The sequence below is a fragment of the Gymnodraco acuticeps genome, unplaced genomic scaffold (assembly GCF_902827175.1).
Source record: "Gymnodraco acuticeps unplaced genomic scaffold, fGymAcu1.1, whole genome shotgun sequence".
Classification (NCBI taxonomy): Eukaryota; Metazoa; Chordata; class Actinopteri; order Perciformes; family Bathydraconidae; genus Gymnodraco; species Gymnodraco acuticeps.
In genome coordinates, this window is record NW_022990016.1 from 641,425 (window position 1) to 657,436 (window position 16,012).

At 42.3% G+C, this 16,012-nt stretch overlaps 2 protein-coding genes across 8 annotated transcripts in view; one reads left to right on the plus strand and one right to left on the minus strand.

The window, feature by feature from the left end:
• Nucleotides 1–854: 854 nt before the first annotated feature.
• Nucleotides 855–13,936, plus strand: LOC117544567 (RCC1 and BTB domain-containing protein 1-like). 3 transcript variants are annotated; one of them, XM_034213726.1, is made up of 13 exons: nucleotides 857–970; nucleotides 3,326–3,645; nucleotides 6,089–6,320; nucleotides 7,122–7,272; nucleotides 7,349–7,515; nucleotides 8,317–8,475; nucleotides 8,557–8,664; nucleotides 9,520–9,662; nucleotides 9,740–9,930; nucleotides 10,543–10,669; nucleotides 10,770–10,921; nucleotides 11,406–11,536; nucleotides 12,069–13,936. In XM_034213726.1, exons 3-13 carry the CDS (start codon nucleotides 6,195–6,197, stop codon nucleotides 12,207–12,209), a joined length of 1,596 nt encoding a protein of 531 aa, XP_034069617.1. In that variant the 5' UTR covers nucleotides 857–970; nucleotides 3,326–3,645; nucleotides 6,089–6,194; the 3' UTR covers nucleotides 12,210–13,936. The 3 variants fall into 3 exon arrangements, with proteins under 3 accessions (XP_034069618.1, XP_034069617.1, XP_034069616.1); XM_034213727.1 differs by lacking the exon at nucleotides 3,326–3,645 and having other exon boundaries at nucleotides 855–970; XM_034213725.1 differs by lacking the exon at nucleotides 857–970 and having other exon boundaries at nucleotides 2,871–3,645.
• Nucleotides 13,937–15,219: 1,283 nt separating this feature from the next.
• LOC117544570 (dentin sialophosphoprotein-like) overlaps nucleotides 15,220–16,012 on the minus strand; it is a 56,753-nt gene continuing 55,960 nt past the window's right edge. For all 5 annotated transcript variants that reach the window (XM_034213733.1, XM_034213732.1, XM_034213731.1 and 2 more), the window contains one exon: nucleotides 15,220–15,434. In XM_034213733.1, coding sequence (XP_034069624.1) covers nucleotides 15,340–15,434 — 95 coding nt within the window. In that variant the 3' untranslated portion in view covers nucleotides 15,220–15,339. The remainder of the gene's footprint in view (nucleotides 15,435–16,012) is intronic.

Genomic DNA, 16,012 nt, shown 5'->3' on the forward strand with positions numbered 1-16,012 from the left:
ACATGCCCTTTGAATTAATATAATCTTAGACAATAATAAAAATTACATCTGCTTTCCCAGATCAAAAAATGTATCCTGACAAAATAAAAGCCCCACCCTTTTGTTAAAGCTGGTTTAAGGTGATACACCATTGACAGTTTTAAAAACAATATTCTGCTTGGTTTTGATTCCAACTAGTTTTACCTCGACGTGTTATTTTAACTAGTATTCCCCGTCAAATCTCACCTTTAACCTGTTAAGCCCATTCATAACCTCACTCCTCTGTACCTCTCCGACCTCCTGCACATCAACACACCCATCCGCACTCCCCTTCCGTTTAACCACCATGGGGTCTAGAGCCTTCAGCCGCTCTGTAACTCTCTCCCACCTGACATCCGCAATACTGACTCTCCCCATTTTCAAAACACATCTCTTCACACTCGCATATCCACCCTGATCATTATCCATCACACATCCTGTTTTTATTGATTTGATTTATATACTGCATTGTCTTGTTTATGTCTCTTATGCTGGTGTTATCTATTGTGTATGTGTTTGTACGGCGACCTTGAGCCTTGAAAGGCGCCTATATAAAATAAATGCATTATTATTTATTATTACCTTCTACCATTACCTTGTTTTTAACCACTTTTATAAGACGATACAAATCAGGATATTGATCACCGTAATTGTTTTTTCTGTTACTTGCCTCTCAATAGAATCCTCTGATAAAGAGGATCAAATGTGATAGAAAGTTCTGAAAAATAATGTGTGTAAAAAAAAAAGGGTGCGAATATTGATTAAATATCGCTTTCACAGCTCGGATCCCTCCATCTGAACTCCGTCTGCGATCGATTACTTTGGTCTTCGGATCACGTGGTTTTATTTTTTCTCCACATTTCCGCCTCGGTCAGCGGTAAGAAACGGACACCCGCCAACAAACCGGGGAAACTGTTAGTCCAGAAACACCGGAAACGTACACAATAAACAGGTAAGTTCAATCAAATAATGTTATTACTCTGTAGCGTTAAAATTCGTTTTAAAGCTGTTTTTCTTCATGTTAAACTGCATGTTAGCAGGGATTAGTGTGACTGTCCACACGGAACAGTCTAGACTCACTTTGTTGTGTCACTACTGAATCATGTGTTTGTAACAATGGCCACAACAGTAACAGGCTATATGAGTAACGAGGTGCATGTTTACTGCTGTTTTAATAGGAAATAGGCAAACGTGTTATGACACATAAAACCTATGAGACCCAGGGTTTCAACACTTTTAATTCCTCAGAAATGCATAAGCCTCTCCGGTCCATAAGCTGTTTTCACACAACACTGAGGTTATAGAAAACATCCTAAAACAGGTGATACATCTCTGTGTGTATCAGCATTCAGGCTTGTGAAGCTGACAATTGAGCGGCCCGACCAAGCAAGGAGGCAGAGGCAGAACGTCCAAACATACAAGACGATGTGGGCATTTATTCAAATCATAAGCACATGATTCACAGCCTCAATTGCTGTTCCCCTGAACACAGTCAGCAGCCACAAGGATCTCACCCACACTACCAGCCTCAAAACAGACAGGGCAACAGACCCTAAATACACACACTAATCAGCAATTCGACACAGGTGGGGGGGAGGAGACAACACAGGGCACCAGGTGCACACAATCAACAGTCACAGACATGGGGAAAGGGGAACACTTTTAACATGAAACCAGGAAACAGAGACAGACACACTTACATATATTCGCCTGCTTCCTGTGCAATGTTTTTAGTGCTATATTACCCGTAACGGAGGCCGAGATCTATGGGCCCAGAGATCACCTCCGTTACATTTCCTTACCCCTCTCCCCAGGAAATACAATAGAGGTTTCTCAATACTCAAATGTCCCCTCCTCGACTCCTCAGTCCTCCGGTAGTGACCCGGATATGAATTTCAGCGCGCCATGTTGAAGGACATCTAATTTCTCTAAATGCACTTCGAGGACCGAGCATCGAGGAGCTCTAACCGAGGATACACTGATGGGTCCTCCACGGCTCCATTTCTGGGAACGGTGGAGGCGTGACGCACGGCCGGACTTATCTCAGCCAATGACAGCTCTGCATGCATCCCTTGGATATTATATTAGTAACTGCTTTCATTGCAACGCGATGTTTACAGTGAGAACAACTGTGAGGTCCGTGCAGAAAGCAGAGCAGTGTGTAAAATATATATCACTCAGTATAACAGGCCTACATTACTCTCTGTATTTGTATGCTGTAGTTTAGTAGATATCTACAAACAAAGAGTCGATATTTTTCTAAGACCATTTAGTGCTTCACATAATAAAATACACAACGGCTGTAGCCTGATTATGCTTTAGGAGCAGTAGGTGTGCGTAGTACAGTGTGTAGGTGTGTGTGTGTGGTACAGTGTAGTGTGTAGGTGTGTGTTGTACAGTGCATAGATGCGGCGGACAGACGGGTCTCAGTTGGTTTGGTGTCCTATGCTTACTTTTAATACTTGTACAACTTTTGGCCCGTAATTTCAATTCCCCATTTCAGCGACCAGAAAGAGGGGTGGTGGGGGGGGGGGGATATATCCAGTCTCTGATTGTGTTACCTTATTATGAGAGTGCTCTCATACTTGTTTGATTCTGAAATTGTATGTATATAAATGTGTGTGTCCGCATCTGTAGCCTGTTATTGTCTCATTTATACCGCACTGTGAATGAATTAAAAGTAAATATAAAAGTAATCATGAACACATCTGTCCATCAGACAGAGGGCTGCTGTGCCTCCTGTCATCATTAATGGACGTCTCTTTAAAATGACCGCTCAGAGGAGAGGACTTCTCATTTCTCTAACCGCCTGCTGCTTCCCCTCCTCTCTCCTCGGTTCCCCTCCTCAGTCTTCCGCTCGCATCTCCTGTGGGCGGCACCAAGTCTCGAGGAGGGGAAATTTGAGTATTGAGAAACCTCTAAGGTCTTAGGAATCTTGGCTTCCTCAGGGGGGGCCGTGAAGTCGAAAAGAAGCTTCCCTTTCTTCCTCTCCATGCGCTCCTGCGGTCTGACGCGCTCTCTCTCCTGACGGACCTTCTCGGCTATCTTTGCCATCCGCATTTTGCGCTTCAGTTTTTCCCGCTTCTTCCTGCGTCGGAGGTGCCGGTAAACGTGGAACTCCCCGCTGCCCGCACCGGCGCTGGAACCCATCACCTCCCGGACGAACTCCGGAGTTTTGGCAATTATCAAAAGCTGCGACTCCTTTCCTCCAGGTTTCCTTGGCTTGTTATTCTTCTGAGTGTGCGCCGCCATCTTTCCAACCATTCTCAATGCTTCTGCCTTCCTCTCTTCTTCCCTCTGTAACCAGAGCTGCTCCTCTTTCTGCTCTTGCACCAATCTCTGGTTCTCTGCCAGGATCTCTGATGCCTCAGTGGCAGAGCCAGCGCCCGTCGAGCCTCCAGCCAATCTGCCGTCCTGCCTCCGGAGTCTCCGCTCCTCTTCCCGTGCAAACTGCTGCTCACCGGCTGCCTGAAGCTGCAGGAGTGACCTCATCATCTCCCTCAGTTCCTCCATCACTCTCACCTCCTCACTTGGTCAATCCCACTTCTGACACCAATTGTGAAGCTGACAATTGAGCGGCCCGACCAAGCAAGGAAGCAGAGGCAGAACGTCCAAAAATACAACCCGGTGTGGGCATTTATTCAAATCATAAGCACATGATTCACAGCCTCAATTGCTGTTCCCCTGAACAGTCAGCAGCCACAAGGATCTCACCCACACTACCAGCCTCAAAACAGACAGGGCAACAGACCCTAAATACACATACTAATCAGCAATTCGACACAGGTGGGGGGGAGGAGACAACACAGGGCACCAGGTGCACACAATCAACAGCCACAGACATGGGGAAAGGGAAACACTTTTAACATGAAACCAGGAAACAGAGACAGACAAACTTACATATATTCCCCTGCTTCCTGTGCAATGTTTTTAGTGCTATATTACCCGTAACGGAGGCCGAGATCTATGGGCCAAGAGATCACCTCCGTTACAAGGCTCACAGCTGAATAAAGGCAACATTTAACAGCAACATGTAAAAAAAACATTAATAACACTAGACTTTCATCTTTAGTTTACACCTGTGTAACGGGTCACAACCGTGAGCGACTCCTTATCGATCAGGAAACCACAGCGAAGCATCTGAGTGTGTTTTCTGGCATTTATTCTGAGAACTAACACAACATTTCCTTTACATCCGCGTTGCACATCCTCAGCAGTGATCACTTCAGTGTCTCTAGTATTTATTTATACATACATACTATTATACAATTTGAGAAATTATGAAATGAAGAAGAAAATCTTATTTTTAAGTAATCACATAACATTCAAACATACCTCTGAAGAAACACAGCATTTCCTTTACATCCGCGTTGCACATCTTTACAAAAGGAAGAAAAGTCAGAAAGTGTTGACATATAAACAAAGAAAATGACGCAGATCGCGTCTATTTCCCGCCAAAACCACATCGTAAATATCACTCAATATACAATTTCTTACGGTGGAAACTTAACAAAAAAGGGTTAATAATGTACCCAAATTGACACTTAACAACATACATCACTTTCATCAACTTAAATAGCCGGTTTACCACACAAAATTGTAATAAACTGTAACACAATTCCTAGAATAAAACTATACTTACCTTCAAACCCTCTCTTAAAGAGCACCTTCGGGGGAGAGCATTGCAAAACTGGACCGGTAATGGTACAAATCTCAACCTGTCGTTCAATGGACAGCTTCCCCCCCCCCATCTATGTATATACTCGCATTTTAGACTCTGTTACTAACTGTATATCTGTAGACTTGGTATGTCTTAAATGTCCGGTTAGGATGTATTAGAACTCAAATGAAAATGGTAAATAAGCAATCTGTATGTAAAAAACCACCTGTATGTAAATTGTAAATAAGCCATCTGTATGTCAAATATGTCTTATATGTCTTAAATGATATGATGAATTGGAAATGGGGGACCCTGATGTAAACAAGACGAAAGTCTTTCTCTGGTCTGCATCCCCTTAACAATTGTATGTTTTGAGCTGTACTGTACTGTACCCAATATACAAGCTGTTAATAAACTTTTCAATCAATCAATCAATCAAGCACAGCCTACCCTCAGCAGTGCTGCTCACTTCAGTGTGAGGGGAAAGCGGAAATGAAATACATGAAGTAGAAAACGATGTGCAACGGGAATGTGTTCCCACTAGAAACATTACTCAAAGATATTAAAAGGAAACAATGTCATAAAGATAAAATTCACAACCTATTGTAAATCGTAATTTATAAACTAATAATTATGTATACACATTTTTAACTTTGTTACACATGCACCATTGGGATATAATTTTGTTGCAGCAGCAAAATCTTTAAAGGTGGAAGAAAATATAAATACAATAAAATTAACTAAAATAACAATTACAGCAGCAAGTATGTACATATATACAAAAAGTGTCGAAAGTAACACAAGAGTAACCAGAAAACTTTCAAAACAAAATATGGCCATTGTTGTCAATACCAATAAAGTATAGTCAAAAGAAAAAAACACAAATAAGAAGGTAAAGTGGTAAAAGGCAAAAATAATCAGTAGACACAGTGCAGCAAGAGGCAGCCACCTAACATCTAGCTAGTTAATGATCTAAGGATCCTCTCATTGTACTATGATTTAAAAGGAAAATGGGTTTGCAAAAATATGTATTATTATCTCCAAGTCTGTTTCCTTTATCTCTGTACATGTCACTGTAACTGAGCCATCTGCTGGTGAGGCCTGTCAGGATTAGGACATTTCTAGATCACTGAAATGATTTGTGAGCTGATACCGAAAGTCGGACAGTGCGTTGGATTTTGGGGCATCTACATGTTTCACGATATCACTCTTAGAACATTTACACACTTAATACAAACATATCACTACATTTTGTTGAACATCTCTGTGTCTTTCACGCCTGTCTGTCCCAAAGTATTCAAACCTTGAAGATAGAATTCATGACTTTTGTTTAAATGAAAAATGCTTATACTGTAAAGTTTGTCAGATGTCCTTGATGCTCCCTGACTTTGCATTTTATTTTAACACCAGCTCACTGCAGCGCTGGCAGCTCTGCCCCCCCCCCACACCTCCTCCTGCTGATGCCCGCCCCCCCCAGCCCTTGCACTGAGGTTCACCCCTCCACAGAGATAGCATCATGGTGGATGTTACCAAATGGCCCATTTTCAGCATGATGGGGCCCCAGGAGCTCTCCTCGATACGGAAAGCCTGCGTGTTTGGGACGTCTGCTAATGAGGCCGTCTTCATCACCAAAGATGATGAGGTGAGGCGTCGGGGGGGAACAGGGCTGTGGAGTTAATCATGCAATAGGGAAGCCATCGTTACTGGTGCGCAATAGTTAGAGGATCTTGGACTACAAGTTTCACATTACTTTAATTTTACCCAGCATATTGGGGTTTTTTATATTTATATTTTCATTTGTATAGCAAATAGTTTTCCCTCTTTAAGATTCTTTTTTTTAAGCCTTTACTGGGAACAAAGAATCCAAATGTGATGCAAAACATGATTTGTTTAAGTTGAATGGGGGTTGTGTCAAAACTAGTGTTTTTGCAAAAGACCCAATTATTACTACTACTATACAAACCTTCATAGGCCTGGACTTCCTGATTCCAAATAAGTTTTATTCAGTGTGTTTGTTGTATTCTTCACTATAAAGACTTTATAAGAAATACATATGTCATAATATAGTGTTGCCTGCAGAGAAATATGCTCTTTAATTGGTAAGTTACCCAGACATACAAAGGTTTAGTCTTTAAAGTGAAGCTTTCCCTAAAGAAAGATCAAAATGTATCTGTTTCTTGCTAGTTATCTTAGAGAATGTTATGGATCTTTCAATGATTATTCTTAAAGTAAATATCAAAACAAGCTGTAGGCCTGTGCTCATGACCTTGTGTTGTCCTCTCTGTATCGTGCTGTTTTGAATTTGCTCTTATCATCACCGCCTGATTTTTGTGCTTCTGGAATGTGACCTGGTACCTACTCGGCTCACAATAACTTCCTCTGCTCAGCCCCGCTTATCACTGTTACTCGCTCTCTCTTTTGTCCCTCCTCTCCCCTCTCTCAGGTGTATGTGATTGGGTTAAACTGCAGCAGCTGCCTGGGGACAGGAGACAGTCAGAGCTCCATTGTTCCCAAGAAGCTGGACTTCCTGAGCGGGAAGAAGGTGGTCAGCGTGAGCTACGGCAGCGGACCCCACATCCTGCTGGCCACAGAGGGTAGCTGCACAGGACTTCTAATCCTCCTCTTGGATTAGAGAGTGCTGCAGAATGACTCAGCGTTTTGTGGTTTCAGATGGAGAGCTGTTCGCCTGGGGTCACAACGGCTACAGCCAGCTGGGGAACGGGACGACCAACCAAGGAGCCGCTCCGCTGCTCGTGTCGGCTAACCTGCTGAATAAGAAGGTCACAGAGGTGGCCTGTGGCTCGCACCACTCCATGGCCCTCACTGACTCAGGAGAAGTGAGTGTTTGCAGCAGAAACCTGTGTGAAACCTTCTAATGATGCATGTGATTCAGATTTGGCCAGAGGCAGCGCTGAGTCATAAAGACCATCTGAGCAGGAGCTGATCCCTCAGAGCTGAAAAACGTAGAAAACTAAGCCCAAAGTACAATATTGTGCAACAAAATATTTCAAATATTGTCGGATTCATATTGTAGCGTGCTGTAAACATGTTGGTTCCCAGATACAACAACAATGTTTTATATTCTGTGCTTCAAATTTGTAAAGGGATGAGATTAAAAAGTTTAGTTGAGATTGATCAAAAGTTTGATATTCTAGGACACTCATTTGTTTTGGTGCCAATAGTGAAGTAGTGACTGGTATACATTTTCTCTTCTCTAAGCAAAAAGGAAAACAATATCAACAAAGTGTTGAAGTCGCTTCAGAAACCTTTTCAACGTTTTCTGCTGACACAAAAGCAATCAGATCTCTTTCTGTTTTTGGAGCATAGCAAGACTTAGGATTTATTCAGACCATCAGGGAAAAGCAAGAAATGTATATAACACGTTTACTGTAGTTAACTCCCAATCTTCAGCCCATCTGATCCACTATCATTACTCTGAGAATATATATTTAAAAGATCTTCATAATAAAGTACATTCATTACAGTCACATCGTTTAAATACTCCTTTATACATGAAGCACTGTTTGTTGCAGTCCCTCTTAAGGGATATCAAAGTGTGCATTTTACAGCATAGGATTGTGTGGATAGATAATATTTTGTGTCATGTCATAATAACTGTCTACCTTCTTCTTCTCCAGGTGTATGCATGGGGCTACAACAACTGTGGTCAGGTGGGTTCGGGCTCCACAGCGAACCAGCCGACCCCCCGCAGAGTGTCCAGCTGTCTGCAGAACAAAGTGGCCGTCAGCATCGTGTGCGGGCAGACCTCGTCTCTGGCAGTGCTGGACAACGGAGAGGTGACTGTTTGATTCAAACGTTAATGTAAACACAGTGTTGCCATCTCCTCCGCAGCACTGATGCTCTCTGTGTGTCTGCAGGTCTACGGCTGGGGCTACAACGGGAACGGACAGCTGGGACTCGGGAACAGCGGGAACCAGCTGACCCCCTGCCGCCTCGCCGCGCTGCAGGGCTTATGTGTGCAGCAGGTATGGGATCGGGAACTCACAAAAGCGTATTTGGGTGTCTCACCCAGTGCCACTCTTGATTTGTTCAGCTGTGTATTAGGGCAATATAGATTTATAGTGGAGAAGTAATATTCAGAGAAAAAACGTTTGTGTTAAAAGTCATAACTCTAAGAGAAACATTTTTATAAAAATCACAAATGTATGTCAATTGAATTTGGTCATCCACTGAATAAATACTATACTACTTATTATATCTTCTCTCTGTGATTAACGACCTGCTCATTAAGAGTTGTTAAATCAATTTACTCTTATCTTAAAGGACCTGAAAACGAATTCCTAAACACTTCTTAAACTTTCAACAACACTCAAAAACAAGTATGAACTGTCACCTTTTATGAATGGGCCCTCACCCTTTAAAACAAGTGAGACGATAACAGAAGAAAACAGCACGTTTGCAAGTACACTTTGTTTGTTCTTCAGTAAAATAATAAATAAATACTCCTATGTTAGGATTCTTCAAGACTTCAAAACAGGCTTTCAAATCCCACCTCCTTAATCCTATCAGTACAGGTAATAGACTATTATTTTAAATGTAACCAGAGCCGAAAGTGATACCTTCCTTTGTCTTACCAAGAATACAAGAAGGTATACAATTCATAATATATGAAACAGAGCAAGTCTTCACATTTAAAAAGTTGCACAAGCAAAGAGAATGGAGACCCTTTTGAAGTAAGCAAAAGGACAACTTTATTGTTCACCATGAAGCAGATGTAGCTTGTTTTGCTTTCAAATCTGTACACTTCTTTTCTGTAATGGACATGTTTACATTCTTACGCTGTTCACAGTCTTACACTTAGAGTGTCTGTCTCTCTCCAGATTGTCTCGGGCTACGCCCACTCTCTGGCCCTCACAGACGAGGGGCTGCTGTTCGCCTGGGGGGCCAACACCTACGGACAGCTGGGCACCGGAAACAAGAGCAACCAGCTGAGCCCGCTGCTCATCATGACGGAGAAGGAGAGGTGAGCGTCACCACAGATACTACAGACTGCTCTCCCCCCTGCCTTTCCCTCCCTCACTCTCTCCTCTCCCCCTGCAGGATAGTGGAGGTCGCCGCCTGCCACTCCACACACACCTCAGCCTGTAAGACTCAGAGCGGCCAGGTGTACATGTGGGGTCAGTGCAGGGGCCAGTCCATCGTGCTGCCCCTCCTCACACACTTCACCTGCACCGACGATGTGTTCGCCTGCTTCGCCACGCCCTCAGTCATGTGGAAGCTTCTCTCTATGGGTGAGGCAAAGGGTTAATGTGCACAGGTTCAGCTAATCTGAAATGTTTTAGCATTTCATTTTTGAATTACTTCCACCATTATCTTTATTGGTTTTGTAACATAACAGGCACAGGCCTTAATAGAAACACAATCTATAAGAAAGCTACCAATAGATGCCAGATCAAAGAGAAATTACAAAAGTACAGTAAATAGGGAAATATTTTTGTACCCAATAAATAGTTCCAATTTAAAAGGGAACTCATAAAATCGCATTGTACTGATTGGGCAGACTTTGTCATATAATTAGTACCAAAGTACATAATTCTTTGCAGGAAACTGACTTAAAAAACATTATAAACAAATAAAAAAAATCATGAAAAATACAGAACAAATCTGTGATCCTTGACTCTCAGTTAGTTTAATATATAAGTGATATGCTGTTGTTTTATCTTCCTAAAGCTGTGTGTGTGTGTGTGTGTGTGTGTGTGTGTGTGTGTGTGTGTGTGTGTGTGTGTGTGTGTGTGTGTGTGTGTGTGTGTGTGTGTGTGTGTGTGTGTGTGTGTGTGTGTGTGTGTGTGTGTGTGTGTGTGTGTGTGTGTGTGTGTGTGTGTGTGTGTGTTTCCTCCCTGCAGAGCACGATGACTTCTTGACCGTGGCTCAGTCTCTGAAGAAAGAGTTTGACAACCCGGAGACAGCCGACCTCAAGTTCTGCGTTGACGGCAAACATATCTGCGTCCACAAAGCCATCCTCAAAATCAGGTCAGGGACTTCATCTTAGAGCTGTCAGTCAAAGTCCTGAAACTTTACTGGACTATTAGAAATAACTTGAGTTTCTCTTCTGGAACACGCTGCTGTGCAGGTGTGAACACTTCAGGACCATGTTCCAGTCGCACTGGAACGAAGACATGAAGGAGGTGATAGAAATCAATCAGTTCTCCTATCCGGTGTACCGCTCCTTCCTGGAGTTCCTCTACACCGACGCTGTGGAGCTGCCTCCGGAGGACGCTATCGGTCAGAACCACACACACACTGACTGACTTCAGTTTGAATGTTGGTTGTTTTAAAGGGGACATATTATTGTTGGGGTTTCCCATTCCTGAGTGTGTTATACAGGTTAATGTATTTTCACACCCACATCCCGCCTGAAACGCCTCCATTGGACTCCTTTGTTTACTTCCGGATCATAGTGACAATATGTTACACTCACGCTTCTATTAGCTAGCACATTGTACCTGATAGGCTAAGGGGCGGGACTTCTCTAAACAGTTGACCAATCACAACAGAGCCGTCCAGTTAACCAATCAGAGCAGACTGGACTCTGGTTTCAGACAGAGGGTGAAAAGAGGTGCTGCAGCACAGGCAGTGTGAGAAAAATAAAGAGCTTTTTGAACATTAAAGCATGGAGACAAGTCACAGTAGACGCACAAAATACTAATATGAATCTGAACACAACAGGCCCCTTTAACTTACCATGTCATTATCTCTGATCTCTTAGGGCTGCTGGATTTGGCCACGTCGTACTGTGAGAACCGTCTGAAGCGCCTCTGTCAACACATCATAAAGAGAGGCATCACCGTGGAGAACGCCTTCTCACTGCTGGCAGCTGCGGTGCGCTACGATGCAGAGGTCAGAGGTCACGACAGTCTACCAACAATCACCTGTTTGTATCAGTTCCCCTGCCATCCCATAGTTATAGGGAAAATATCTACTTAGTTTTGAGTATCAGAAATCCTTTATTCATGCCACAGCAGGACATTTACAGCATTACTGCATTAAAGGTACAGTGCAGATAAAAAGCACGAATAAAATAGGGAGGCTAACATATTGCAGAAAGTCTGTTACATAAGGAAATGTATGAGAACAAATTCAGTGGTGAGTAGGAGATGCTGTGACATGTTGCCACTCAAGCAGTGCATCAGACGTATTACTTGGTTATAATAATTACATATTTTTAGTCAAATAAAACCTGTGAACCATTGAGAACCTGCATTGTTTTCATGATGCTTGAGACTTTGCTTTGGTATTTTCCTGAGCTGAAGATGTGAACAAACGAGTAGGATATTGTGCTAAAACTCTCCAAATAAGTGGTTAATTTGAAAGAACATGGACCAACATGAAGAAGCTTTTGCTAATCCATGCTCTTATCTTTGTTTTTCAGGACCTGGAGGAGTTCTGCTTTAAGTTCTGTGTGAACCACCTGACGGAGGTGACCCAGACCACCGCCTTCTTGCAGATTAACGGCGACCTGCTCAAAGATTTCATTTGTCGAGCCAGCCGCTGTGGAGCCTTTAAAAACTGACCAATCATAGCTCATTATAGACTCGGAGGCGGAGGATGCTGTGGAGACCCTGGGAGTGACTTCTAATGGACTCTGTCACTCCTCTGACGGGTGGTTACACAAACTTTACATAGGTTATCATCACTGTCAGATTATTCCTTTCATTCCAGACATGACCGGACATCACACAGTGAAGTTACAGCAGTATATTGTGTCTGACTTCCTCTTACTTACACACATTGTGTAAACACAGGGTTTATTTGCATTGCGAGACTTACTATCGCTTGATCAAGTTGTTTCAACTTGAAATATTCATGCCAGTTGCCTGATATCACTTTACCTTATTATTGACCAAGTTACTTCTTTAGTGTTTGCACTTGTTTGAATATGATTTTGTTTCTTTTTATTAGAAGACTGCATCATAGCTTGGATGTGCCATCTTATTTTGTGGTTTTCAGAATTAAATGTGGGGTAGGTAATTTTGGAGAAACCAGCTCGAGTGCGCTAGAATTTGAAAATACACAGCCGGAAAAAATCTGCCACTTCCTTACAGAGCCCTTCCTCCAACACACGAACGTGCACATGACCAATGAGGGCACGAGATAAGTTTGTGCACAGAAGGAAGGCTGACAGGCAGGTAGGCCATCCAGTTATTTTAGCCGGGCGGCTAAAACGATTGGTCGTGCTTTTTACAGTACTACGGCTTCCACAGATGACATTTGTTATGGATTTTTTGTCAAAGCACTTAAGATATTCATTGCTATCGGGATGTTAAGAGCATTCCATGGAATATAACAAAAAGTGTATCTCGAGCCGGTTTCTCAAACTTACCTACCCCACCTTTAAGTTTGAGGCTGTTTGCACTTTCAGATGTCGGGACAGAGGAAGTGTTTTGAAGACTGGACACAGATAAATCAATTCAAGGGAAAATGTACCACCTTAACGTCTTTAATGTCCCAATTCATTGAGGCAATGAATCCCTCAGTGTGAGCTATATTGACCCAGGAAGCTGAATCCTCCAGAAAGCAGTTTATTTTCTTATACAACACACGTTTTGATTAAATTAAGAAACATTTAGTTCTCCCTTACTTCCAACAACGTCACTTTAAATAACTGCGCAGGGTTAAGAAACGGCAGACTTTTCAGATTTTTAACTTATCTTCTCTGTCAAAACAGTTCCCCATTGTTTTAATTAACCAACTTAACAATTACCAATGATGCGACATCCACAAAAAGGTGGCACATTTTCTCTTTAAGTGTGTTTAGGTCAAACTCCAGAGAGATCCTTAGTGCTGCTGGTTGAGGCATGATTTTGTTTTGGTTTTGAAGTGAGATTTATACTTAAACTGTTACATGTGTGAAATGACAGATACCACATCTTAGACAGTCTTATTTTGTGCAGCTACAACTCCATACCATTCAATAAAGCTTCTCTATTTGGTCCATGATTAGCACACAGAAGAACAATTCGTTTTCTCAAGAAGTATGTTAACATTTAAAATCTGTTTACAGTGAGACACGAGGCCTTGCAGAAGCTTGAGTCGACTTGTCTTGGTGGATGAAAACGTTTCTGTATGTGAAAAGCACTATTTTACAGTGTTAACACTAAGCTAAACGACATGCTGTGCGAATGTGAAAGAAAAATGTTTGCTCATTTCTATGCAGGACATTTTGTCTTCAAAATCAGAAACTATAATTGATACTGCGTATTATGAAATGCCATTAAAATGTTGTGACCTTTTTCCAAACAAATGACTAGAAAAAAGTTGGTTTCCTGTAAACAAGTATTTTTTAATATTAATACATATATTGCAATAAACCAAAAGGTAACAAATGTTTTTTTATGTATCATAGTGCGTTAGAGAATTGAGATTGAGTTAGACATTTGATTTTTAAGGAACAAATCTCTTTTGTTCGATAAACCAGAGATGCAACTATCTTCACAGAAAGATCCAGTGCAGTGAGTTTTTTTGTTTTCAATAACTGTAAGAAAAGTTAACAATGGAACAATTTACTTAATGTTGAAAATACATGTTGAAAAGTTATCAATGTTGCATTTTTTTACATTTATTAAGTGTGCACTCAAGGTAGCAACCAACACTTCCCTCCCTGAGCCACACAAGAGTTTACATCCTGCTGCCCGGCCTCAAGTTTCCCAGAAGCCCTCATCACTGTTATCACTTCAGTCATAGTAAAAAAAGCTCATAATATAGGATGTCAAAATAAATTCATAGTATGTAGAAAATACGTTATTTTTTACAATTTCAAAACTCTTGCAAACTTGGGTCAGTTGCCCGTGTTGGATTTTTTTTCTTTCATTTTAATAAAAGTTTTTAAAAATGAAACCTATTATTTGGTTCAATAAAAATGTATTTGGGTAGAATTAATTTGTTACAATTTTGTGAATTTATCAATGTTTATATTGATGCAGTTTTGTAGTTCCACATCCATCCCTTTACCATTGTCTACAGCAGTGGTTCTCAACCTTTTTACACCAAGTACCACCTGAGAAAATAGTTGGCTCTCCAAGTACCACCATATGACCAATGTTAAAATACAGTCTATGCAAAGTTCATGCAGGACTCGGAGGCAAATGTATTCATAATAACATTATTTATGTACAAAGGGCGGGCAGTCTCTCTCTCTCTCTCAAATTCGTCCCCACTTAATCCGGTCTCATATTAACTGGAGCTCAATCCATCTTGTAGTTTAACATAATATCCATTACCGTTATGACTGTTGTTGTCGTCTTTATACTTTATGTTATTATGACTGACTGTTTCTTCACAGGCACAGCCCTTTTACTCTAAACCCTCCTCTGACTCCAGTTTAAACAAACCAACGAGTCTCGCTGTTAACTCTTTGTTTGACAACGAGCCCTATCAGTTGACTTGGCCTCAGGGTGTTAGTACTCTCTCTCTCTCTCTCTCTCTCGTCTGTGTTATGTGTAAGAACCGTTGCTGCCTTCTTGGCCAGGTCAGCATTATAAATGAGATTTTGGCTCAATGTTTTTAATAAATAAAATGTAAAGGAATAAATAATTTTTTTATTTCAGATTCCTCCGTGTACCACTAGCGGGAGCTGGCGTACCACCAGTGGTACCCGTACCACAGGTTGAAAACCACTGGTCTACAGTAAACTGTGATGCGTTTTACAGCAGCTGCTCCTCATCTCTCTTCAGCGCTGAGACGGCCTCCTCCATCGCTGCCGCTGCCTCCTGAAGCTCCCTCTGCTTCCCTTGTAACTCTGGAAAAACAACATGTTATCTTTTCATATTATGCCACAGAAAAAGGTGATCTACGCCATCAGAAAGTCCTTGGGAAGTGCCTTCTTACAGACTGAAGGCACCGGCTTATCCGTGGTCGGGTCACGGGGGTAGCAGTTCCAGCAGAGAGCCCCAAACGTTCCTTTCCCTGGCCACATCAACCAGCTCTGACTGGGGGATCCCAAGGCGCTTCCAGGCCTGCGAAGAGATATAATCCCTCCGCCTGGTCCTAGGTCTACCCCTTGGTCTCTTCCCAGCTGGACGTGCCTGGAACACCTGCCTAGGTGCCCGAACCACCTCAACTGGCTCATTTCGACACGAAGGAGGAGCGGTTCAACTCCGAGTCCCTCCCGGATGACTGAACTTCTCACCTTATCCCTAAGGGAGACACCAGCCACCCTGCGGAGAAAACCCATCTCGGCCGCTTGTATCCACAATCTCGTTCTTTCAGTCATGACCCATCCTTCATGACCATAGGTGAGGGTAGAAACGAAAATGGCCCGGAAGACAGAGAGCTTTGCCTTCTGGCTCAGCTCCCTTTTCGTCACAACGGTGCGGT

Bases quoted from the DNA above. Each gene is read 5' to 3' on its own strand.
- LOC117544567 (XM_034213727.1), top strand. From the start codon at position 6,195: ATGGTGGATGTTACCAAATGGCCCATTTTCAGCATGATGGGGCCCCAG. The intron at 7,273-7,348 runs GTAGCTGCACAG...TTGTGGTTTCAG, and splicing joins CATCCTGCTGGCCACAGAGG to ATGGAGAGCTGTTCGCCTGG. The intron at 9,663-9,739 runs GTGAGCGTCACC...CTCCCCCTGCAG, and splicing joins ATCATGACGGAGAAGGAGAG to GATAGTGGAGGTCGCCGCCT.